This window comes from Salvelinus namaycush, chromosome 3 (assembly GCF_016432855.1).
Source record: "Salvelinus namaycush isolate Seneca chromosome 3, SaNama_1.0, whole genome shotgun sequence".
NCBI lineage: Eukaryota > Metazoa > Chordata > Actinopteri > Salmoniformes > Salmonidae > Salvelinus > Salvelinus namaycush.
The window spans coordinates 92,748,861-92,775,628 of record NC_052309.1 but is presented as its reverse complement, the minus strand read 5'-3'; the positions used below and the strand labels follow the sequence as shown (position 1 = coordinate 92,775,628).

The window sequence follows — 26,768 nt, the reverse complement described above, 5'->3', positions numbered from 1 at the left end:
AATAAGGTGCTATTTGGGACGCAGACAGTGTGTGGGGTGGTCAAATCAAATGGTATTGGTCACATACACGTGTTTAGCAGATGTTGTTGCGGGTGTAGTGAAATGCTTGTGCTTCTAGTTCCGCCAGCGCAGCAGGTGTGTCTACAGTACTGACCTGTGTTCCCTGCCTGGCTGTAGATGCTATCTTTGGGGGTGCTGCGGACGGCCCAGTCCCCATCCACAAAGAAGCGGTGGCCCAGAGGGTGACAGAGCCACTGCATGGCTGGGGGGACACTGCCACTGGAGGAGAGACACGCCTGGCGGGCACTGCTCAGGAACACACGCTGGGGATGGAGAAAGACATGGAGATACAGGAGTGAGTACAGAGGTAGAGACACAAGAGACCGACACACACGATACACTGAGCAACAAACCACACATTATAGCCATAGCCTCTCTCTCTCCCCCTCTCTCACAAACACACACACCACTTGGTAACCAAACTCGGTTACTCACGGAGGAGAAGTGAAGGAGTCTGGGTAGGCTGGCTTTGACTCGTAGGGCTGCAGAGACGTAGACCTCTCCTAGCGTGGCCACGGGGAGACAGGAGCCTGAACACTCTGCCAGGTTTACAGCACTCAGAGCCATGTGAACCGCAGACAGGTGGCTACCGCCCAGCTTACCTACACACACACACACACACACACACACACGTTGATTATAGACAGCTTGGATGAACAAACAGAGAAAACACACAGGTCTTCCAGACAAAGACTCCTGAAAACACGTATCCACTCCTCTCAGGTCTACATAAAGTGTGTAGGAGTAGGGAGCTAGTGGATAACTCTGTATTGGACAGTAGTACTGCAGAGGAGAGAATGTACCTTCTGTGTGATCTTGGGGAAATCTGAATCCATTTAGTGTTTGTTCTATTGCCCTCTGTATGAGGATCTGAGACACGTCAGTGACGACCCGGAGGTATTCTGGTTACGGGACACGTCGGTGACGACCCGGAGGTATTCTGGTTACGGGACACGTCGGTGACAACCCGGAGGTATTCTGGTTACGGGACACGTCGGTGACAACCCGGAGGTATTCTGGTTACGGGACACGTCGGTGACAACCCTGAGGTATTCTAGTTACGGGGCAAGCAGGGACACGTCGGTGACAACCCTGAGGTATTCTAGTTGCGGGGCAAGCAGGGCCATGTTGGTGACAACCCTGAGGTATTCTAGTTACGGGGCAAGCAGGGACATGTTGGTGACAACCCTGAGGTATTCTAGTTACGGGGCAAGCAGGGACATGTTGGTGACAACCCTGAGGTATTCTAGTTACGGGGCAAGCAGGGACATGTTGGTGACAACCCTGAGGTATTCTAGTTACGGGGCAAGCAGGGACATGTTGGTGACAACCCTGAGGTATTCTAGTTACGGGGCAAGCAGGGACATGTTGGTGACAACCCTGAGGTATTCTAGTTACGGGGCAAGCAGGGACATGTTGGTGACAACCCTGAGGTATTCTAGTTACGGGGCAAGCAGGAACATGTTGGTGACAACCCTGAGGTATTCTAGTTACGGGACGAGCAGGGACATGTTGGTGACAACCCTGAGGTATTCTGGTTACGGGGCAAGCAGGAACATGTTGGTGACAACCCTGAGGTATTCTAGTTACGGGGCAAGCAGGGACACGTCGGTGACAACCCTGAGGTATTCTAGTTACGGGGCAAGCAGGGACATGTTGGTGACAACCCTGAGGTATTCTGGTTACGGGACGAGCGGAGGCTTAAATTCTGTTTCAGACAGGGCATGTTTGAGATTGCTCAGTTTGTTCATAATGCCTGGAGGAGAAGGAGAAATGTATTGTTGGTGTAGCGCGGCTAGATGGTAGCCGGTTGTGTAGCGCGACTAGATGGTAGCCGGTTGTGTAGCGCGACTAGATGGTAGCCGGTTGTGTAGCGCGACTAGATGGTAGCCGGTTGTGTAGCGCGACTAGATGGTAGCCGGTTGTGTAGCGCGACTAGATGGTAGCCGGTTGTGTAGCGCGGCTAGATGGTAGCCGGTTGTGTAGCGCGGCTAGATGGTATCCGGTTGTGTAGCGCGGCTAGATGGTAGCCGGTTGTGTAGCGCGGCTAGATGGTAGCCGGTTGTGTAGCGCGACTAGATGGTAGCCGGTTGTGTAGGGCGGCTAGATGGTAGCCGGGTGTGTAGTGCAGCTAGATAGTAGCTGTACCGGCAATGATCACTGTATGCATATAATTTGTCAAATGTTATTTTGTTCTGTAGTGTCTTGTAAGCCCATGTGGGCTGGGTACCGGTAGGTGTATGACACTTAAATCATATCAATCAACTAGCTAGTAACATTGTCTCAGAATGAGTAGACAAGGTTAGCCTTACCCTTAGCATTTGAGCCACAGGCCAAGTCCAGTTTCCAATTTCCACCTACCGGTCATGTGCAGCTGGTGCAGGCGGTGGTAGACCAGGGCAGCGTCGCGGCTGCTCTTGCACGCATCCTCCCGGAGCCCCCTGGCGCGGAGCCCCCCGGCCCTGGCAGCCAACCAGCGACCCACCCCTAGTCGCTGGAGGCAGAGGCGGAGCAGGGCCCACAGGGCGGCACAGGCCAGGTCCAACTGAGAAGTGGGTAAGGGGCGACCCAGGGCCTTGAGGCAGGTCCATAGGTTCTGACTGGCCTGGGCAAAGTCTCCCTATTGGGGGAGGGAGAGAGGGGGGTGAGAGTGGTGGGTAAGTATGGAAGGTTTGGGGGAAGGGGTGTGTGTGTGTGGCGGGGATGGGTGTGTGTTTGTGTGTGTGTTTGTTGACCTCATGAGCTTCTGACTGTTCACCCATACAATTCTTAATTAATTTAAGGTTTATAGAAATATGTCCATCCAATAAAAAATTCTGTCAGAAAAACAATAGTCCAAACCCCATGCCTCTACCATATATGGTTCAAAGGTTACCAACGATTTACTCTGAGAATGTAGCATGTTTAGCGTGAATGGAATGTCATCACAGGCATGATCAAAAAGTGGTCACTGCTCAATAGAACTCTGTGGCGCTGCTTCGCGGCAGAGCGGCGCTAACTTCAAACGTTAACTGACATCGGCGTTTTCTAAATGGAATCCGCTGAAGACAAAACAAAAAATGGGGTCTAAATATACATTTATTTACAAAGCTAAAAGACTGAATTTCAATATCCACCCTCCACGAAGACAATCTGTTCCTGTTTTCATTGTGTATTTCTGAGTCTTCTCCCTTTAAATCGCCATAGAAACAGCCCCTCTCAATGTAGATTGATCAGTTATAGGCGCAATGAAAGACAAGGATCTGGAGTTGAAAATGACAAAGGTATCCAATTGATTTTGATTGGTCTAACCAGTGGAAACACCTCCAAATGATTCCACCTCACAACACCAAATGTAAAAGAGATACAACCTACAGCGGTGTAGTCTAAATGGTCACAGCAAATGAACGTTCCATTTTCCTCAACGGTGTCATGTACAAGTTTATTAAGGTTATATTGTAGAGAACAATCTAATGATTCATTGTGTAATTTATAATGACATAAACTATGTTTTGACATTCATTTTATAGCAACCTCTTGGATTGCCCCGTTTCTATCTACATTATACAGTGGTTCTTCTTAAAAGTTACGTTGCACTGCAGCACAGCTTGCGGGCTGCCGCAGAATTCTATGGCACGTTATTTAAGTGTCAGCCATTGTTGCCATTAATGCTAGTTAGTGCTAGTTTGACCACCAGAGGGCATCTTTGAGAAGCATTGACTGTTTTTAATATTGGCTGTACTAGAGAATTTAAAACCGTTTTTGTAAGAACATAGTACACGGGATTGAATAAGAAATTTAGCTTAATTAATTTGATGAATATTAAGGTGTTTCTATTCCAAGAAAAACAAAACCCTCTGGGTTTCCGTTAGGAGAATATGGCACTGTACAACGTGACCGGTCGGGAGTAGGCTACTAAGTGACTGCGAGTGAAGAGCAAAATAATCCTAACATTTCCACACCCTAATTGCAGGCTAACCAATACCCAAACAGAGATTCAGTGAAAATAAAAATCTCATTGATTTATCAAGTCCAGTCCCCATGCTTGTCTCAGAGGAGTGTGAAACGGTGCTGAAATAGTTGACCACAGCGGGTAGGCTACTGCTTCAAATCCTCTTATAACAATTGGATGACTTTGGGTATTCCAGTAAGCAACAATTTGTTGCCTTCATTAGCCTACTTTATTCCAATATTTCTGTCATTCAGTGATATTTATTCATATAGTAATTAGTTATGGATCCATCCAGATGAGGTTAGAAAACAACGCAGTCTGTTGTCCTGCTGATGGCCCATCAGGGGTTGATGACTTAAAAGAACTCCAGCACAGAGAAGAGAAAGGAGTCTTAAATATTTAAACATGTCGGTAAAATACTGTTTGACTTGGGGATTATGGTCACGGGCAGTGCTATTTGCCGGTGTTACGCCAAACACGAAAGCCCAGGATAATGAACAGGTACAGTAGGCTACAATACTGTAAAGTAGGCCTAATGATGCTAAAAATAATGCTTAAATAAATTGACTGTTGGTCTTTACTGTATGCTGCACATTTTTACATTGTATTCCATTTCCAGCGAGACTATTCAAGCCATCGACTCACTGATGGTTGAAGATGATGAGCGATCGGCAAAGGCAATCTGGAATCTGCTAGCATCATCGCACAACATCAACATCGCTCTAAATCAGTCAGAAGACAGTTGAAGAAACTTGAGACACTATATATTTTTTTTTCTCAGAACATTAACCATGTGTGTTCTCTTGTTTTGTACTGTTCTGTAGTTTCGACCCAATGATTCATCTGACAAACAAAGAACTTTGCGTCCTGCAGGACCAGACATGGATCAAAGCTGGCGAGACATTCAATGACATCAAGAGATATGCTGGACCCTGTGTCAGAGAGGTGTTTTTGGGACCACATCATGTCTATTGTCCTGCTAATAGCCCTTGTGAAAAACAAGTTATCTACTATCTAAGGGGCTTTTATATAATTATAATGCAGGGTTAATAGTAACAATAATCGTTGGATAACAGATGGGCTCTCGGTACTCATTAAGAGGCGGCTTCTATCTTCAATATAATCATTAATTCAGAAGGTTAAACCCTTAGGTTTTAGGCCTGCAGTAGGTTATGGAACCATTGTTTTCAAGTCCTCTGGTGGTTACAGTCCTAACCCTGGAACGTGTTGCACCATTGAAACAAGCTGGTTTGATGAAAACTATGTCCATTTCATCTGTTCTCTTTGGTCGCAATGTCATTTTTTTTTATTAACACAGTTACCATTAAAAAAAACGTTATATTTTCCCAACTATTTTGCAATCTATATGGCACAGCTGTCATTTTTTTGGTCCTTAAATGAAACTGGTATATATTTTTTATTTATCACAATTTTCTTTAACCAATTTTGGTCTTTAATGCAGGGCCGACAGACAAGTTCCTTACTTTTCCCCCCTTCCACTTGATAAAGGTTCCAATTAATAACATTTTATTTTTTATCAATTAGTATATTCGAATATTTGAGTTTAACCACAATATAACGATATTTTGGAGATTATTTTATTTTCAAATAACTGAAAGTGAGCGGTTATAATCAGAATTAAGGGAAAAAGGCCATTCTTGAACATGGGGTGAGACATTCTTAATAATTTGTAAATAATGCCAGTTTTGTTATTTTGAAATATTTATTTCTGCGTTTAGAGTGAGAGAAACCAAAAGCCCACCTTGCCTATTTTTGGGAAAATCGTCAGTCCACATGTCAAGTGTAAGTCCCCCATTGTATTTACCCAAGTACTCTCTTAACTCCAGGCACACCGACAGTTTTTTTGTTGTTGCCAGATGCAGGACTCTAGTGCCAGAGGAGACTCTCAGACTGAAAACGCTTCCATTAATTTAGGAAAAGACAGTCAATTTGTGCCACAGTTTAGACTACCGATAGATCAGCGTTCTAACTCCCCCTTGTGATAGTGTGGTGCAATGACAGAATGCCACCATCTACCACTAACGGTCGCGGCATAAGCTTGCAACTTTTAAAAGGAAGAACCACTGTATAGCAGTGAGTGAACACCATACACCCTATTCCCTACATAGTGCACTACTTTGGAAGGTAGTGCACTATATAGGAAATAGGATGCCATTTTGACGAAATCACATTCTCCATATTCTCACCCGTGCCAGGTCGAGGTCTGCCTGCTTGCGGTGCCTCCAGAACAGCACGGAGGATCCAGAGTGAGGCCTGGTGACTGGCTCTCCATAGACCAACACTCTGACCAGAACCCCAGCCACCAGCACACCATTCAGCAGCCACACCAACAGAGTGGGTAGCACCCAGTCCATCCAGCCCCACGAGTCAGCTAGGAGAACACAGAGAGAGGATGACTTTGAGACACCCACACAGAATGACTTTTGGACACACAACAACACATAATGAGTTTTGGAGACACGCACACAAACACACGCACAGACAAAGAAGAGATGGACATACTAGAAAATACACATGGGAGTATTAGATGAACTCACTAGGAGTAAGACACACAGATACACACCTCCGCCACCCTCCCTCTTTCCCTCCATACCTGCGTTGTCTAGGCCCAGCATGTTCCTGCCTGTCCCAGGATGCACTGCATGGTTGTTAGAGGTGGTGCTGGAGCCCATCCCTCCACACAGCATGGCAGCCAGGGGATTGAGGGAGAGGAAGAGGAAGGTGAATGTGCACAGCGCCATGCGGGAGCGGTCCAGCATGCCAGCACTGCCCGGGGTGGACGAGGACGTGTCCATCAGATTGACCGCCGGCTGGACGGGAGAGGACAGAACACAAGAAGTCAGGGTTAGAATTAGAACTAAAGCAAGCAGAGATGGAACTGGAACTAGAATTGTAATCAGGGAGTTAGAACTACGAACTATAACTTATTATCATAAGTTTACTTTACATGATAATTGAAGACACCAATGGTTAGCCATTGAACAAAACAACGGTTTAGCTTCTCTGTTTAAGTTTGTCTCCAGCCTTGTTGCTACAGGATGTACGTTGCTACAGGATGTATGTTGCTAGAGAATTACCATTTCCTTTCACAGCGTTCTATTCTATGTAACTATAGCAGAGAAGTCCAACATCTTTCAAGCTCCTTTCTCAAAGTCACGAGAAGCATTAGTTACGGGTAGCGTTGCAATGGGTCGGAAACTTTCCGGTAAATTTCCAGAATTTTTCCATGGGGAGTTAATGTGAAGGACTACATGAAGCCAAGGACTACATGCTTTCTGATAAGTTTTGATTACAATACTGGGTGGGGTGAATATATTTTATATGACATACATTATTTTTTGTTAACTAGTAAATTGTATCCTACAGCAAAGTGTGTTTAAATCATTTCTAACTTGTTAACAATTTATGCTAGTTAGTTTCTGCTACCATGTGGGTTTTAATTGCTTGAGCCTGCTAACTGAGGAGTGTTAATTCACCTGTTTCCATACATGTTTCATTTTAAAACATTTATCTTACAACGGAGTTGTTTAATAACTGCTGAACTATTTATCTGTACTTGGAATTGTATTTTTTCTAATCTTTACAGGAAAATGCCATGGGCACTATCTGATGTGTGGAAACATTTCCCTGCAGCTAATGCAGAAGGAAAAGCTGTGTACATTGGCAAATTCTGTGCAAAATCATACGTGCAAAATGCAACAAAGATGCAGAATCATCTGGCCAAGTGCATAAAGTTCCCTCACAACAAGCAACCTCTGACAAAAGTCCCACTACTTCTATTCGAGGTGAAAATTCTGAATCAGACACCTTATCGATAGCGACAGCTCATGGTCCTCCTGGAATCAGAAGTTTTTTTTGACTCAATGGAGGAACGTAGTCAGAGAAATGCTGATGAATGTCTTGTTCAAGCTGTGTATGCAACTGGTTCACCTCTGATGCTCACAGGCAATGTGTACTGGAAGAGATTTTGCCCAGCATACACCCCTTCAACCACACATGCATTATCTACTCATTTGCTGGATGCAGAGTTCAACAGAGTTCAAGTGAAAGTCAAGCAAATCATAGAGAAAGCAGACTGTATTGCAATCATCTCTGATGGGTGGTCGAATGTTCGTGGGCAAGGAATAATTAACTACATCATCTCCACCCCTCAACCAGTATTCTACAAGAGCACAGACACAAGGGACAACAGACACACCGGTCTCTACATTGCAGATAAGCTGAAGACAGTCATCAATGACCTTGGACCACAGAAGGTACAGTATTTGCACTGGTGACCGACAATGCTGCGAACATGAAAGCTGCTTGGTCTAAAGTGGAGGAGTCCTACCCTCACATCACACCCATTGGCTGTGCTGCTCATGCATTGAATCTGCTCCTCAAGGACATCATGGCACTGAAAACAATGGATACACTCTACAAGAGAGCCAAGGAAATGGTTAGGTATGTGAAGGGTCATCAAGTTATAGCAGCAATCTACCTCACTAAGAGAAGTGAGAAGAATAAGAGCACCACATTGAAGCTGCCCAGCAACACGTGTTGGGGTGGTGTTGTCATCATGTTTGACAGTCTCCTGGAGGGGAAGGAGTCTCTCCAAGAAAAAGCCATATCACAGTCTGCCAATATGGACAGCCCCATCAAGAGGATCCTCCATGATGATGTATTTTGGAAGAGTGGTAAGCAGCCTGAAACCTATAGCAGTAGCCATTGCACTGATTGAGGGAGACAATGCCATCCTGTCTGATGTTCAGACTCTGCTTGCAGATGTAAGAGAAGAAATCCGTACTGCCCTGCCCACTTCACTGTTGCGCTAAGCAGAGGAAACTGCAGTTCTGAAATACATCAAAAAGCGTGAAGACTTCTGCCTGAAGCCCATATACGCCGCAGCATACATGTTGGACCCCAAGTATTCTGGCAAGAGCATCCTGTCTGGTGCAGAGATCAATTAGGCCTATGGTATCATCACTACCGTGTCTCGCCACCTTGGCCTGGATGAGGGCAAGGTTGTTGGCAGTCTGGCGAAGTACACTTCCAAGCAAGGGCTTTGGGATGGAGATGCAATATGGCAGTCGTGCCAGCATATCTCATCAGCCACCTGGTGGAAGGGACTTTGTGGATCTGAGGCTCTTTCCCCTGTTGCCTCCATCATCCTCCAAATCCCACCAACATCCTTGTTTGGGAACACACACACACCAAAGCCCGCAACAGGCTGACCAACACAAGGGTTGAAAAATTGGTGGCCATCCGGGCAAATTTGAGGCTTTGAGCCTGACAACGAGCCATCCTCAACAAGGTTAGAAAGTGACAGTGAAGATGAGGCCTCAGAGTCTGATGTTCAAGAGGTGGACATTGAGGAGGTCCAGGGAGAAACACGGAAGCCTGAGAGGAAGATAACCAAGGCTTTAGTTTCTAGACTACCATTTTACAGATGTATGTTGAAAACATTTTTGGGATATGCCATGGATCATTGGGGATCATTCAATATTCCCTTTTTGTTGTTCAATGAAATCATCCCATGTGAAGAGTCAACTCATTTAATTAAAGTTTTTTTTTTTCTATTGGAAGGATTTAATCATTTGCAATTATGTCTACTTATGATAAGGTAAAAGGTTTATGTTTGTCTCCATATGATATGGTAAATATATCCAATGCAAAAAACATCTACATTTAAATGGTATTAATTTGCATATATTTCCGTTAACTCCCACGGAAAGTTTCCACCTCTGAATATTCCCCAAAAAGTTCAACCCTAGTTACGGGTAACATCCAGTATCCTGACTGGCTCCACTCAATGCTTTTCAGTGAGTTTTCACGTCTCAGGTTGTGAAACCCACCTTGCTGTCCTCCCCCATGGGGCTGTCGGGTTCTGAGTCGCTGCCACAGTGGGAGTAGGAGGTGGGAGAGCCCACGTCGGATGGCGGAGGGGTGGGTAGCTCACTCTTTACGTCCGTCTGTGGGCCGTCCACCTCCATGGCAACCAGGTCCTTCAGAGACTCTGGAGAGGAGGGAGAGGAAGGAGGAGAGAGGTAGAGAAAGAAAGGATCAACCTCATCACACTGATGACAACTATATCTGTATCCATAAAGTGTCTCAGAGTGCTGAGCTAGAATCAATTTAGCCTTTAAATCATAATGGAGAGGGGGAACCTGATCCTAGATCAGCCATCCTACTCTGAGACGCTTTATGAATACGGGCCTAGCTCTTGATTCGAGCACAACCAGCACTAGCTATCAGAAAATTACTGCATTTCACAAACCACTTCTTTAAGCAATTAAAAGATTTAGCCATGAAGAAACCTTCTCTTCATAATGAATAACAATAGGATCACGATAAAGGGAGGATGGAAGAGAGGAAAGGGCAGCATAGAAGGAGAAGAAGAGCCAGGGCAGGGAGAAGAACCACTCACTGTTCTTCTGGGCAGACATCTTCAGGGCCATGTTCTCTTTTTTCAGTTTCTGGTTGGACTGCTGCAGGTAGCGGATGTAGTCTATCGCCTTCTTCAGAATTGCCGACTTGTTGAGCTGCTTAGCAGATGAAAAGGTAAATACAACAACTTGTTGAGCTGCTTAGCAGATGAAAAAGGTGAATACAATAACTTGTTGAGCTGCTTAGCAGAAGAAAAAGGTGAATACAACATCTTGTTGAGCTGCTAGGCAGAGGAAAATACAAACTTAATGCAAGATTTTAAGAGCCTCTGATAAACAGTATGCATTTGAACGCAACCAATGAGCTTCCCTCGATATAATACGAACAGCATTAACATCTTGATATTGGAATCCACAAACAAAACAGTGGCCATGTCCCAATACCCATACTAGCATACTAAACAGTATGCAAAAATATATATAATGTATAGTATTTGGGAAAAAATGTAATAGTACTCCAAATGAGTCATCTAATATGCGATTGCGTTGACTCCTGCCATTCGTTCGTTTTGGTACAGCGCGTGAATTTATCTGATTATCAGCTGTTGTCAAACACTCGAGTCGGAAAAGACGAGTGACTTCTACTAGATCAGCCTAAAAGAGTATGCAGAATGTAGTACGCTAGTATGGGTATTCGGACACAGCCAGTTACTTTTCTCTGTCAGCTGATTCAGTTCTTGAAAGCTCTACTGTATCTCAATGGGAATCTCCTGCTTAAAATGTATGTTGCAAATAATATTTTGTAAATGTAATGTTTTTTTTTTTAAATATACGTATATATTTCCAACATTAATACCTTGGCCTCAGTCCCGGCCACCAGGTCTTTAAGCTCAAGGATCTTGTCGTTGATGGACGAGCGGTAGCGCTTCTCGATGGCGTTGTGGGCAGTGCGCTTCTCGCCCTTGGGGGGCAGGCCCATAGGTTTACTGCTGATTGTGATACGGTTGATGGGCAGCTTGTCAGAGTCCATCATCACAGGCACTGTGGTCAGGAAGGTGCCACCACTCATCAGAGCCTAGAGGGAGGGAGGGATGGAGGAGGAAAGAAAGAGGGAGGGAGGGAGGGATGGAGAAAGAAAGAGGGAGGAGAGAAAGAGAGTGAGGGAGGGAGGAGAGAAAGAGAGTGAGGGAGGGAGGAGAGAAAGATAGGGAGGGATGGATGGATGGATGGAGGAAGAAAGGGAGGAGAGAAAGAGAGGGAGGGATGGATGGAGGAAGAAAGAGGGAGGAGAGACATTGTTTCTAAGAAGACAATCACTAAAGTAGCATCTAGATCAGGGGTGTCAAACTCATTTGCCCCGGGGGGGGGGGGGGGGGGGGGGATTCGGTTTTCAACGACGTCCAGAGGGCCGCAATGAAAATGTGTTAGATACCATTGCCGTCAAAATTTGCAAGAAACTGTTCTCTATCCATCATTTTGGGGAATTTTGCATTAGTGAGCTGGACAGTGAGGGAACTGTATGAATGTAGGTCCAAGATCATTTCTACACAGTTTCCATTCAGTTTTAGTCATCATCAAGTATATTGAGTTTGTTTTCCCCTCAAACAACAGGCAGTATGTTTGACACTATGTCCTATATACCATAATACTTTGTATTCTTCCACTACCATAAAAATACTTTTGGACAATTTTTCTTCAGGAAAATGGATGGATGTGGTGGTGGTTCCTACCTGCAGTGAGTGGGTGCTCTGGGCTGTGGTTCCTAACTGCAGTGAGTGGGTGCTCTGGGATGTGGCTCCTACCTGCAGTGAGTGGGTGCTCTGGGATGTGGCTCCTACCTGCAGTGAGTGGGTGCTCTGGGATGTGGCTCCTAACTGCAGTGAGTGGGTGCTCTAAGATGTGGTTCCTAACTGCAGTGAGTGGGTTCTCTAGGATGTGGTTCCTACCTGCAGTGAGTGGGTGCTCTGGGATGTGGTGGTGGTTCCTACCTGCAGTGAGTGGGTGCTCTGGGCTGTGGTTCCTAACTGCAGTGAGTGGGTGCTCTGGGATGTGGCTCCTACCTGCAGTGAGTGGGTGCTCTGGGCTGTGGTTCCTAACTGCAGTGAGTGGGTGCTCTAAGATGTGGTTCCTAACTGCAGTGAGTGGGTTCTCTGGGATGTGGTTCCTACCTGCAGTGAGTGGGTGCTCTAGGATGTGGTTCCTACCTGCAGTGAGTGGGTGCTCTAGGATGTGGTTCCTACCTGCAGTGAGTGGGTGCTCTAGGATGTGGTTCCTACCTGCAGTGAGTGGGTGCTCTGGGATGTGGTTCCTACCTGCAGTGAGTGGGTGCTCTAGGATGTGGTTCCTACCTGCAGTGAGTGGGTGCTCTGGGATGTGTTTCCTACCTGCAGTGAGTGGGTGCTCTGGGATGTGGTGGTGGTTCCTACCTGCAGTGAGTGGGTGCTCTGGGCTGTGGTTCCTACCTGCAGTGAGTGGGTTCTCTGGGATGTGGTTCCTACCTGCAGTGAGTGGGTGCTCTGGGCTGTGGTTCCTACCTGCAGTGAGTGGGTGCTCTGGGATGTGGTGGTGGTTCCTACCTGCAGTGAGTGGGTGCTCTGGGCTGTGGTTCCTAACTGCAGTGAGTGGGTGCTCTAGGATGTGGTTCCTACCTGCAGTGAGTGGGTGCTCTGGGATGTGGTGGTGGTTCCTACCTGCAGTGAGTGGGTGCTCTGGGCTGTGGTTCCTAACTGCAGTGAGTGGGTGCTCTAGGATGTGGTTCCTACCTGCAGTGAGTGGGTGCTCTGGGATGTGGTGGTGGTTCCTACCTGCAGTGAGTGGGTGCTCTGGGATGTGGTTCCTACCTGCAGTGAGTGGGTGCTCTGGGATGTGGTTCCTACCTGCAGTGAGTGGGTGCTCTGGGATGTGGTTCCTACCTGCAGTGAGTGGGTGCTCTAGGATGTGGTTCCTACCTGCAGTGAGTGGGTGCTCTGGGATGTGTTTCCTACCTGCAGTGAGTGGGTGCTCTGGGATGTGGTGGTGGTTCCTACCTGCAGTGAGTGGGTGCTCTGGGCTGTGGTTCCTACCTGCAGTGAGTGGGTTCTCTGGGATGTGGTTCCTACCTGCAGTGAGTGGGTGCTCTGGGCTGTGGTTCCTACCTGCAGTGAGTGGGTGCTCTGGGATGTGGTGGTGGTTCCTACCTGCAGTGAGTGGGTGCTCTGGGCTGTGGTTCCTAACTGCAGTGAGTGGGTGCTCTAGGATGTGGTTCCTACCTGCAGTGAGTGGGTGCTCTGGGATGTGGTGGTGGTTCCTACCTGCAGTGAGTGGGTGCTCTGGGCTGTGGTTCCTAACTGCAGTGAGTGGGTGCTCTAGGATGTGGTTCCTACCTGCAGTGAGTGGGTGCTCTGGGATGTGGTGGTGGTTCCTACCTGCAGTGAGTGGGTGCTCTGGGATGTGGTTCCTACCTGCAGTGAGTGGGTGCTCTGGGATGTGGTTCCTACCTGCAGTGAGTGGGTGCTCTGGGATGTGGTTCCTACCTGCAGTGAGTGGGTGCTCTAGGATGTGGTTCCTAACTGCAGTGAGTGGGTGCTCTAGGATGTGGTTCCTACCTGCAGTGAGTGGGTGCTCTGGGATGTGGTTCCTACCTGCAGTGAGTGGGTGCTCTGGGATGTGGTTCCTACCTGCAGTGAGTGGGTGCTCTAGGATGTGGTTCCTACCTGCAGTGAGTGGGTGCTCTGGGATGTGGTTCCTACCTGCAGTGAGTGGGTGCTCTGGGATGTGGTTCCTACCTGCAGTGAGTGGGTGCTCTAGGATGTGGTTCCTACCTGCAGTGAGTGGGTGCTCTAGGATGTGGTTCCTACCTGCAGTGAGTGGGTGCTCTGGGATGTGGTTCCTACCTGCAGTGAGTGGGTGCTCTGGGATGTGGTTCCTACCTGCAGTGAGTGGGTGCTCTGGGATGTGTTTCCTACCTGCAGTGAGTGGGTGCTCTGGGATGTGTTTCCTACCTGCAGTGAGTGGGTGCTCTGGGATGTGGTGGTGGTTCCTACCTGCAGTGAGTGGGTGCTCTGGGCTGTGGTTCCTACCTGCAGTGAGTGGGTGCTCTAGGATGTGGTTCCTACCTGCAGTGAGTGGGTGCTCTGGGATGTGGTTCCTACCTGCAGTGAGTGGGTGCTCTGGGATGTGGTGGTGGTTCCTACCTGCAGTGAGTGGGTGCTCTGGGCTGTGGTTCCTAACTGCAGTGAGTGGGTGCTCTGGGCTGTGGTTCCTACCTGCAGTGAGTGGGTGCTCTGGGATGTGGTGGTGGTTCCTACCTGCAGTGAGTGGGTGCTCTGGGCTGTGGTTCCTACCTGCAGTGAGTGGGTGCTCTGGGATGTGGTGGTGGTTCCTACCTGCAGTGAGTGGGTGCTCTGGGCTGTGGTTCCTAACTGCAGTGAGTGGGTGCTCTGGGATGTGGTTCCTACCTGCAGTGAGTGGGTGCTCTGGGATGTGGTTCCTACCTGCAGTGAGTGGGTGCTCTAGGATGTGGCTCCTACCTGCTACTACAACCTCTGTGCTGTGTACAAGCCTGTGAATAGAATGTGTCTGACTATATGGTGGAAAGACTACTGTATTTATTTCATTTTTACTTTTGCGTTTTAGTAAGAAAAGGCCATGTTTTTTATTTAAGTAGTATGTGTTCAGGAAGTGGAAATTAGTCTAAGCTATAAGAAGTTTGTTAATGGATATTTATATTTTGTGTTTTAAGTTATCATTTCAGTTTTACTTGGTGTTATCACTGTTACACACAATATGGTGCTCTAGGATGTGGTTCCTACCTGCAGTGAGTGGGTGCTCTAGGATGTGGTTCCTACCTGCAGTGAGTGGGTGCTCTAGGATGTGGTTCCTAACTGCAGTGAGTGGGTGCTCTGGGATGTGGTTCCTACCTGCAGTGAGTGGGTGCTCTAGGATGTGGTTCCTACCTGCAGTGAGTGGGTGCTCTGGGATGTGGTTCCTACCTGCAGTGAGTGGGTGCTCTGGGATGTGGTTCCTACCTGCAGTGAGTGGGTGCTCTGGGATGTGGTTCCTACCTGCAGTGAGTGGGTGCTCTGGGATGTGGTTCCTACCTGCAGTGAGTGGGTGCTCTGGGATGTGGTTCCTACCTGCAGTGAGTGGGTGCTCTGGGATGTGGTTCCTACCTGTAGTGAGTGGGTGCTCTGGGATGTGGTTCCTACCTGCAGTGAGTGGGTGCTCTGGGATGTGGTTCCTACCTGCAGTGAGTGGGTGCTCTGGGATGTGGTTCCTAACTGCAGTGAGTGGGTGCTCTGGGATGTGTTTCCTACCTGTAGTGAGTGGGTGCTCTGGGATGTGGTTCCTACCTGCAGTGAGTGGGTGCTCTAAGATGTGGTTCCTAACTGCAGTGAGTGGGTGCTCTGGGATGTGGTTCCTACCTGCAGTGAGTGGGTGCTCTGGGATGTGTTTCCTACCTGTAGTGAGTGGGTGCTCTGGGATGTGGTGGTGGTTCCTACCTGCAGTGAGTGGGTGCTCTGGGCTGTGGTTCCTACCTGCAGTGAGTGGGTGCTCTGGGCTGTGGTTCCTACCTGCAGTGAGTGGGTGCTCTGGGCTGTGGTTCCTAACTGCAGTGAGTGGGTGCTCTAGGATGTGGTTCCTACCTGCAGTGAGTGGGTGCTCTGGGATGTGGTGGTGGCCAGGGAGGTGATGCATGGAGAGGACACAGTAGTGACCATACAGGGGTCACGGTTCAGGGTGGTCAGCAGCAGAGACTCAGCCTTGATAAACTGGGGCTGGAGCAACACCTGAGAGGAGGAGGAGGAGCGAGAGAGAGATGGAGGGTTAGACTATAAGCCTGAGGGAGCAGTTCTGTTCCATTGAAATAAATTAGAAATGAAACAAATACTAGTAAAATAATAGGTTTGAATGCAAAGAACAAATCATTTTTTTCTGGTGTGGTGATATTCTTAGGGTTAATGAGTCTCATCAAGCATAACACACACACGCACTCACTCCAGGTGAACAAACTAACTTGTTGAATGTGGTGTGATGCGATGGTCTGAGCTGGGTGGCTTGCTGAGGTGGTCAGGAGGGGGGCCGTGGTGGTCAGAGCCTGGATGGTCATTGGCTGAACGTTGGTAGGGGACGACGACAGGCTGACCATGGGCTGGGCGGGGCCTCCTTGATGATTGACAGCTAGAAAAATAAATCAGGGTCATGTACATTAGGCACCAAACGGAAGAAAACTGCCTGAAACAAGGAGGGACTACTTAAATATTTGTTTCTCGGTTCAAAACGTCCTGCTAGTATGGACTCAATTGTGGTTGAAAGAGTTCAAGCTGTAAAACTAAAACACCATATAAACTGTTGTCACCATAAGTCTTTGGCGAGGCCAAAGTTCACATACACTACTAAGCCACGCAAAAAATGTATCACCTTTCCCCCTGGTGAGTGATATCATTATGGGATAATGGCTGAAGCTGGGAGTGTACACTACGGTACGTATAAAGACACTTGAGTCACTGACCGATAACAGTATGGATTATCATTGTAGGAATTACCTTTGACCTCTAGAAAACATACGATATGATGACTGTAGCAGGCAGTGTGTGTAACATAAAGACATTGGTCTACACAGAGTCAGTAGGTTTGTAATGCTGGGGCATGGCTGCATGGGGCAGATCTCTTACTGTAGTTTCATAACACTGTTAAAGGGACAATGTTGCACAGGTATGCAACGCGGGAAAGGTGTGTATATCTGAATGTGGCTCATAGATAGTGTCGACAAAACACCCTCTCTCATCCTCAGGGACGGTCCTTCACTCTGACCAAAGGGTATTAGATTGGGATTCTGACTGACAGTCAGCGGAGGTTGTTGAGTAACCCACTGACTCTCCTTTGGAAACACGCTGAACTACTACTGTTACTGCACCATAGAACACAACTCTACCTCCTCATAACATAACACCAAGTGGGCTTTCTTCAGGGAGTGAGTGTTTGTGCTTTGTATACCAGTGTCCATTCTCAGTCCCTACCTTTCGCCTTGAGAGAGAGTGTGTGTGAGAGTGTGTGAGACAGTAGGAGTGTGAGCATATGTAAATTGTTCCTCCAGTCATGCTCTGCTCTCATCCAGCCACAACAGTATGGCCCTGCTCTGCATCATAAATAACACAGTCTTAACGATCATGTGGCTTTACTACTAACAGCACATGGTGGGGTCCCTCCCTCCTATTATCTGACAGGACGGGGCTGAGCAGGGAGGGCCATGGGGAAACCCCTACAACCATTAAAATAGCTATGGTTCATCTCCACGTGGAAGGGGTTAGGATTAGGGGGAGTGACTCAGTTTTAAGTTTCCTTGCATTCGTTTGCTCCCTTGGCCTTATTTTCTGCTATTGTAGACTCTCATCCATCTACTACCAGCATTTCAACTATTAATACAGAGGAATGGAGACAATCTGTTCCTCACCTTTGTAGCCATTTTGGGTGCTGTAGTTAATCCGGATCTGCTGGGCGTGGGCCTGGGGCTGCTGGGGGGCAGGAGAGGTGAACAGGGCTTGGGGGGCGGCGCTGAACACGGGGCTCTGGCCGGGTACAGTATGGGGGGAGGAGGCTGGGGGAAGAAGCTGGACTGGAACAGGGGCTGGGGGGGAGAGGACCGGCAGGGGCAGGTCCACCTTGGGCTGCCTGAGACCCTGAGCAGCCTGGGCTGATGGAGAGCCCTGCTGGGGAGCTGGCAGCGGCCTGGGTAGTGGTACAGGGGTGGAGGTGGTGACCTGGGCCAGGGGCGACTGCTGGAAGGTGGGGGGGTGGAAGGCCTTGTCTGGGGGGGAGGAACTACGGATGATGGGGGGCCCCAGGAGAGCATCAAGGTGGGGGCTGCTGCTCAGGATGGAGGAGGATGTGGTGGATGGAGGGGAGGGGATGGAGTGTGGCAGGCCGAGGGCAGGGAGGTCCTGGGTAGGGGTGTCCCCTGTGAACTGAGGGGGGTCAAAGAGACCCGCCATGTCCTGGTTGAACTCCACCATGTCCTGGTTGTTGATGAGCTGCAGCATGTCTGAGGAGAGATGGGGATATAGTCAGAGTACTCCATAGATTGAGAGAACCAGAGACAGAGAGAGACAGGGGATGCCTTGTTAACCATGACATTGCCACAGAAATCAGGAGAAATGGAGCAGAGATAAAACCCTGTAACCCAATCAGAGCGTTTCATGATTGTCAACTAAAAGCTTAAATTAAGACTTGAACCATTGGGTGACTGACTGACAGAGCATTTCTCCCATCTCTCTCACCACACCACATGGTAATGGGTCACTTAATCTCTGCCCTAACTCAACTAGAAAACACCAAGAACTGGGCTCAAAGTGTCCCAGAGTAGGTGCTGATCTAAGATCAGTTTTGATCATAATGAATCAGATTATCATGAACACAAAAGATCTGATCCTAGAACAGCACTCATACTCAGATACTTTGTGGATATGGGCCCTGATCTGAGAAGTAGAGCAGGACAGTAAATGGGGCCAGCTCAGTGCAGTCCTGGTCAGTGGTCAGTAATGCCGTTATTATGGGGCCACTGCAGCAGAGCAGACTGGCTCTATGCCACTCTAATGGGCTCCAAAAGGGCCACAGCGAGACAGGCAACACAATAGACACTATGATCACAGTCACACCATCCCAGACCTGCAGCTACTTCACTACTATTCACAGCATTATGATGCACACGGCCTGTCAAAAGGACAACAACCCTGAGTAGGTGAGGATGGAGACGCAAGAAGAATTGAGTGTTGATGAAAATGCACCCTCCACGTAAACATGGCATGGTAGCACTTTACATTAGAACGGAGTAATAGTAACAAGTTAATTACTCACACTGAAAACCTTATTCTCTAATAATAATATTAATACAACAGGACGTGTTTTATGGTAATACACTGTATAGGATACTTGTTTCATCAGCTAGAGATGCTCACAATTATTGTCTATGCGAAACCTTCGTTAGTACAGTATAGCTTATTCTTCTGGATTTCCAACAGAAATAGGCTGTAGGCTAGGCTATCCCAAATGAGTTTCAGGCAGCACAGTGAGGAGGCTGTTCCCTGGCAAGGAGAAAGACCATTTTGTTTAATCTTAGACCCAATTATCAAGCTAATAGTCATATGTTATAAGGACTAGGTCCAGTAATAACGGAACACACTTCATGCTTCTGCCTTTGCTTCTGCTCTCTGTCTGCACTGCCACACCAGTCTGACTAGCCTGGATTTGTAAACCAATGTTTTGTATGAGGTGATTGCTGCCGACCAATCAGAAAGTGCCTCAGACACTTGCAATGCAGACCAGCCCCCAAGATAGAAAGAGAGGAAGCACTTGTGGTTTCAATGAGAAGGGGTTACTATGGGACAATTTAGTGCTGGGTTACTCTCGGTCAATTTTTAGGGTGGATGCGTGGAATCAATGAAGGGTGAGATGCTGCAGCAGAGCACTTGTTGGCAAACAACCATTGATTATACTGACAAATAACATTAGTTAATATCACCAACGAATCGAATAGACACCATTTAATTGAATGCACTGATGCATTAACGTAACTAGGTTCGATATAATGTAACTAATTTAAATATAAACGATTAACATTTTATTAATAAGACTGCAACATATGATTCATTCATACATAAATATGATTTATAAATGGATGGGAAAAAAGCAACCATCAGATCATGATTCATGTTATAGACTTATTTCACGCCTCTTGAAATGAACCCGACAGGGAATGCTCGACATTAACCTCGTCGTGACGTCAGTAGGACAAGTTGGAGGGGGCGGGGCACATTGTAACTAGCGTCTGTTCCGTTCATCACACACAAGTTAGCAGTGAAATATCAGCTCGTCTAGTATGCACATTGTTTTAACTTATCAATGTCATGCAAAATAGCAGATACAAACGTGTCTAGAGTTCGATCAGAACCAAAACGCAAAAACGAGAGCAGCAACAACAGAAAAACAAACACCGAACTCAGACAGTAGCTAGCTAGTTCCATAAGGTTAGCTAGGATTCTCCTCGACCCTGTGAGAAGGCTTCCTTCTCCTACTACCACATAACGTTACTGTTTGAGTCAAATACAAAACTCTTACATTTGATTTAAGGTCATAACTAATGTTAGTTAGCTAACTTGCTAACATGACAGCTAACTAAGCTGTACAACATTCAACATTTCTCACTGGGTGCCTATTCGTAGTTAATGGTACCTCACTCAGTAACGTTATGTGTACAAGCTGTTTCATGTATATGTTGCTGCTATTGCTGTCACTTGTTTGGCTAGCTAGCTAACATTCGCAACAACAATAGCTAACTAGCTATGGATAGTTAGCTAAAACTAGCTAACGCGTTACCAAGTTCAAGTTGTCCGTTTTGCTAGCTAGCTTACTAGTAAGCTTAACGTTCTTACCATCAATGTCATTGAGCAGAGCCGTGTCAATATCGCTGGGGTCATTTAGGGATATGGTTGGATCCAGATTATCCAGTGACTGATCGTCAAAAGACAAGTTCATTTTTGCTGTCTCGTTATGGTTAGCTAACTCGCTGTGGCTAAACATGTACGATTTCCACTTAAATCGATGTTTGTGTATCTAGCTACATTTGCAATAATTCCAGTGAGATAAACTCAAATTCTGTTATTGATCTGTCAAATAGTGCCTTCTTCTGTCTTCATATTGATGCCCAAGAGGCACACTTCTCACGCTAAACAGTGCTCATTGAGGATCCACATGCTTTGCTAGCTAGTTACAGAGCGCTTAATGAGTGACACTTGTTCTAGCCAATCCCCGACCACCTGTGAATTCTGTCTCCCCCTCCTGGTCTCATACTTATTTTGACTGGCAACTCCAGGACGAAATACAGTATGTCCATGGTTTTACGTTTGTGCATGGCTATTGCAAAGAATAAAAAGCAGTGTTCCTTGAAAACTACTATAATGTAGGATGAACACTGTGGGGAAATACATATCCAAAGTTAATAAGCTTCTTCAAGTGCCAAATACATAAATTGAACGTGGAAATATCATGTCATGTTTTTAATATTTGTTTTGTTTCGTGGTCTGCACTTATATAATGCATTAATGACGTTTTATAGTAGAGAAAATGGTATTGTCCTCTGGAAAACAACAGCATGGGTATGTTTATTATGGCCTTGTCCTTAACAGCCAATCAACGCCAAGCAGGGGTGGGCTAACACCTGTTCAAGCTTGTGTGGCCCGTAGTGATGACTCTGCCAGTAGAACCAGAGAAATCGACCAATGGGGAACTCGGAAACCGAGTGGGGTGATCTGACATCACGACTTTGGCTCCCGTGGTTACATCATGTATTTCTCCTGGAGTAGTGGAGGGAAAGGGGGAGCAGGCTAAATATACGGAGGGACATACGTACAGTGGCCAGTGCGGCTTCAAAACTTTTAGGGCAAGACGAGATTAACAGGGTTGATTTAACAAAGCTCATGGAAGTCCCCTTTGGTTGGACAAGGACATGTATTATAAACTCAAAGCAAACAACATTTTCTTCAAACAATAAATAACAAAAACAAATATTATTCAAACCATGGTAATTAAGCAATTAACACAAAGTAATGGCTCTCTAAATGACCATTCAATAATCAGCAATAATAACCTTGATCAAATTATCCGATATGTGGATTGTAGTAGGACATGTGAGCCGTGTGTGAGCTCACCAAAACACAAGCACACACAAAGGGGGCACAACAAAGGTGTGGTACTGGAAAGAAATGGGTCAACAACCGACAGTAGCACAGCTGCAAACTAGATGTTGAATAGCAAGCAGTGGAGCAGGAGAGATATAGTATATAGGGGCCCGGCCTGCTGTCAGCAGGACTGCCTTTGTTGCCTGGGGCGATTGTTGTCCTGACTGACATGATGCTCTTTTGAATCTGGCAACACACCAGGAGATCAGTGTGATGCTCAACAGGCAGCCAAAGGAGCAGTCAGTTATCAGCATAGATCCAATAGAGAGGTCTATGGGTGTGCAATGTATTCAGTCAGGGAGATCCAGGAGGATCTATACTTAACAAAAATCAAAATGTAAAATGTTGGTCCCATGTTTCATGAGCTGAAAAAATTTAATCCCAGAAAATGGCCATACACACAAAAAGCTTATTTCTCTCAAATGTGCACAAATTTGTTTACGTCCCTGTTAGTGAGCATTTCTCATTTGCCAAGATAATCCATCCACCTGACAGGTGTGGCATATCAAGATTAAACAATATGATCATTACACAGGTGCAACTTATGCTGGGGACAATAAATGGCCAGTCTAAAATGTGCAGTTTTATCACACAACACAATACCACAGATATCTCAAGTTTTGAGGGAGCGTGCAATTGGCATGCTGACTGCAGGAATGTCCACCAGAACTGTTGCCAGAGAATTTAATGTTAATTTCTCTACCATAAGCTGCCTTAACGTCATTTTAGAGAATTTGGCAATATGTCCAACCGGCCTCACAACCACAGACCACGTGTAACCACGCCAGCCCAGGACCTCCACATCCGGCTTCTTCCCCTGCGGGATGGTCTGAGACTAACCACCCGGACAGCTGCTGAAACTGGGTTTGCACAGCTGAAGAATTTCTGCACAAACTGTCAGAAACTGTCTCAAGGAAGCGTATCTGCGTGCTCGTCATTCTCACCAGGGTCTTGACCTGACTGCAGCTCTGCATCGTAACTGACTTCAGTGGGCAAATGCTCACCTCCGATGGCCACTGGCCCGCTGGAGAAGTGCACTCTTCACAGATGAATCCCGGTTGCAACTTTACCGGGCAGATGGCAGACAGCATGTATGGCATCGTGTGGGCGAGCGGTTTGCTGATGTCAACGTTGTGAACAGTGCCCCATGGTAACAGTGGGGTTATGGTATTGGGCAGGCATAAGCTACAGACAACGAACACAATTCCATTTTAATCAATGGCAATTTGAATGCACAGAGATACCGTGATGAGATCCTGAGGCCATTCATCCACCACCATCACCTCATGTTTCAGCATGATAACGCACAGCCCCATGTCGCAATGATCTGTACACAATTCCTGGAAGCTGAACATGTCCCAGCTCTTCCATGGCCTGCATACTCACCAGACAAGTCACCCATTGAGCACGTTTCGGATGCTCTGGATAGATGTGTACAACAGCATGTTCCAGTTCCCGCCAATATCCAGCAAATTCGCACAGCCATTGAAGAGGGGGACAACATTCCACAGGCCAAAATCAACAGCCTGATCAACTCTATGCGAAGGAGATGTGTCGTGCTGCATGAGGCAAATGGTGGTCACACCAGATACTGACTGGTTTTCTGATCCATGCCCCTACCTTTAAGGTATCTCTATTCCCAGTCATGTGAAATCCATTGATTATGCCTAATTTATTTATAAAAAAATTGACTTTCATTTTGTGAACTGTAACTCAGTAAAATCGTTGAAATTGTTGCATGTTGCGTTAATACATCTGGAGTGTCTGCATGGACATCAACAGGAAACAATTACCTTGGCATGGGAGTGGAGGTATAACTATAAGGGGAAAGGTTCGGGGCAGGGGAAACATGCAGTGCTATGAATAACATGGTGCAAGAAGTGAGTCCGTTGCATCACTCAGTGGGCCACTATTCCAGGTTGAACCATGAGCTTGTCTCTGCCTGAATTTACCATGCGTGTTCACTATCATATTTCATATACTAACTCCATCGCAAGGACAAATGTAATACACACACAAGAAAATAACCACAAACAAATTGTTGGTAGAGGTCACACGTTGCTAGTGTTTTATTGGTTAATACGTGCATAATCAGGTCACACAATAGAAAGCTGAAACCAAAGTAATGAATTGCAGAACAGCACAGCCATAGAACACCCACATAATCATACAGGTGGGACAAGAGTTCTCCTGACCATTTAGTCTAGACCAGAACCTTTCCTAGTCAGGAAAAACAGCTGTTCCTCAACAGAACACCGGAGGACACCATTTCCAGCTCCCCCATGTCCATACTCAGTGAGCAAAACTGGTTGAAAAAACATTTAAACTAGTTTAGCTGTTGAAATTAAATATTTTCAACCAGTTTTGCAGGTAGTGAAGAGATACATTGGGTTACAATGTCCAGTAGCTCATTCCTGTTGCAACCCAACAGGTCCATATGTTCCATAGCAACCCAACAGGTTCACATGTTCCATAGCAACCCAACAGATTCACATGTTCCATAGCAACCCAACAGGTTCACATGTTCCATAGCAACCCAACAGGTTCACACAACCATTTGATCGGAGGACAGCCATAAAAGAGTAAGCATATACATAGAACTCTTTCTGGTTAAAAATAAATAAAATAAAAACATTTAAGTGACACAGAAATCAACTGTTTAAATGATCAAGTGAGATGTTACATTTTTTCAGTAACAAAGGATCTTAGTTGAAACATCTCTATGCTTTGTCCAGTCTTAAGACAGTTGAAACATCTCTATGCTTTGTCCAGTCTTAAGACATAAGAGGAACAGCAGCTGTTTATTGTAAAATGTCTGCTACTATTTCATAAGAGGTGTAATTAAAGCAATACAAGACCAAATAGGACAAGAATGAAACAGAGTTAAAGCTCATTAATAACAGTTTATTCTGTTACAGTATTCTAAAACACAAACATTAATGCCCAAGACAAATCATACAAATAATGTACTTCTTTCTAATATCACCCTCCAACATTTATAAATGATTGTTACAAATAATGTTTTATCTGGAAGCAGATGTTTTTTCAATAAAATACAGTAAGATCTTTTCTTACAAATATTACATTTTATTTAAATGAGTATCTCATTTACAGTATAATACATGTAATTTTGCTAAGTATATAAGGATACTTGCAAGTAAACACATAGTTCCTATTGAAGTGAAACGTCATGGCGTTTTGTCGTTATTAATTTGGTGTTAATTGTAGAAGCTTTATAAGCATGAACTTTGAAAAGTACTGGCATAAGAGTTGAAATGAAGAACAAACCTCTTTTGCCTCAAAGGTCTACAGCCCATGTTTTCCTGACAACAGGAAGAGAATGTTATGCCCTCATCTAACTCCAGAACCTATTGTAGGTAAGCAAAGTAGAATAGAATGTTAACAGGTTAAAAGGGGCAGTCCCACTAGCAGAGTGACAGCCCACAGCTACCACCCACTGTAATCCTCAAAAATAAAAGACAGGAAGCTTTACCAAACAATTCAGACCACAGTAAAAATACATAAAACACAGTAAAAATAACGTTTTTGGTCATCCTTCCGAAGCACATCCAAACCTATTTCTGTTCCACACATGTATGAGTAAAGAGAGGAGAGCAGGGGAGCTTCCCCAAAGTAGAAAGGATTTGGGAGGAATTTATTTTCCTGCATGACATTACTGTACATATACAACCAGGAGACCAAACAATACATTAACGAGTTAGCCTTTCGACTTAGCGACCTACACAAAAGCTAATAATTCAGTTTGACTTTTAAACATGTACTGCAGGTAATACTCACATATTTCTGATGTCTATACATATATTTATGTAAACATACGTAAAAAAATTTTTACAATAACTACATGTATAAGCGTTTGCAATAACTATTTTCTGTGAAGTATGCTACCAATACGCCATCATAAAATTACAATTTGATTCGATTTTCAGTGCCATATTTCATCTGCACTTTTCCTTTAAATTTCCATATCAGGAGTGTCAGTTTTTCTATTTACGACTGTCTGTAAAGTGTGCTTTGTAGAGCAGAAAAGGGCTGAAATTTCATAAAGATATAAAATCATATGCAATTAGTCTAAGAAAATGTATTGTGTCCTATAAAAACAGTTCCCATCTTATTAACACAAGGATAAACATACTGAAACGTTCAAGGGTCCAAAAGTGCATAAAGCTCATTAAATTGGTCTCATCATAGTAGAAGGGGAAGGAAAACATTGAAGAATAGCCCAATATTAGAAGACACCAGTGGAGGCTGCTAAGGGGAGGACGGCTTATAATAACGTCTGGAAAGAAGTGAATGGAATGTCATTAAACACATGGAAACCATGTGTTTGATGTTGTTGATACCTTTCCACTTATTCTGCTCCAGCCATTACCACGTTCCCGCCCTTCCCAATTAAGGTGCCACCAACCTCCTCTGATAAACAATTACTAAATTAGTTTGTCATTAAAACCTCTTTGGAAGAACAAACTCAAAATCGCTACACTTACATAGTGTACAGGTAGTACCAGAGTGGAACGTCACTGCTGCAACTCATACGGCTGTTTTACCGTTGTAGTGGTAGTATTAATCACATTCCATTTGTCACATGCGCCGAATACAACAGGTGTAGGTAGACCTTACTATGAAACGCTTACTTACAACCCCTTAACCAACAATGCAGTT

At 45.8% G+C, this 26,768-nt stretch overlaps 1 protein-coding gene across 2 annotated transcripts in view; it reads right to left on the bottom strand.

Annotated features, from left to right (window-relative positions):
* srebf1 (sterol regulatory element binding transcription factor 1) overlaps positions 1–21,103 on the bottom strand; it is a 29,690-nt gene extending 8,587 nt beyond the window's left edge. The window contains exons 1-12 of one of the 2 annotated variants that reach the window (XM_038987708.1): positions 20,784–21,103; positions 17,810–18,397; positions 16,373–16,536; positions 16,002–16,145; positions 11,234–11,452; positions 10,419–10,536; positions 9,847–10,007; positions 6,606–6,822; positions 6,199–6,383; positions 2,422–2,680; positions 496–662; positions 155–323 (exon numbers count right to left, since the gene is read on the bottom strand). In XM_038987708.1, coding sequence (XP_038843636.1) covers positions 155–323; positions 496–662; positions 2,422–2,680; positions 6,199–6,383; positions 6,606–6,822; positions 9,847–10,007; positions 10,419–10,536; positions 11,234–11,452; positions 16,002–16,145; positions 16,373–16,536; positions 17,810–18,397; positions 20,784–20,931 — 2,539 coding nt within the window. In that variant the 5' untranslated portion in view covers positions 20,932–21,103. The remainder of the gene's footprint in view (positions 1–154; positions 324–495; positions 663–2,421; positions 2,681–6,198; positions 6,384–6,605; positions 6,823–9,846; positions 10,008–10,418; positions 10,537–11,233; positions 11,453–16,001; positions 16,146–16,372; positions 16,537–17,809; positions 18,398–20,783) is intronic. The other variant, XM_038987717.1, reaches the window with a different exon arrangement.
* Positions 21,104–26,768: the final 5,665 nt, after the last annotated feature.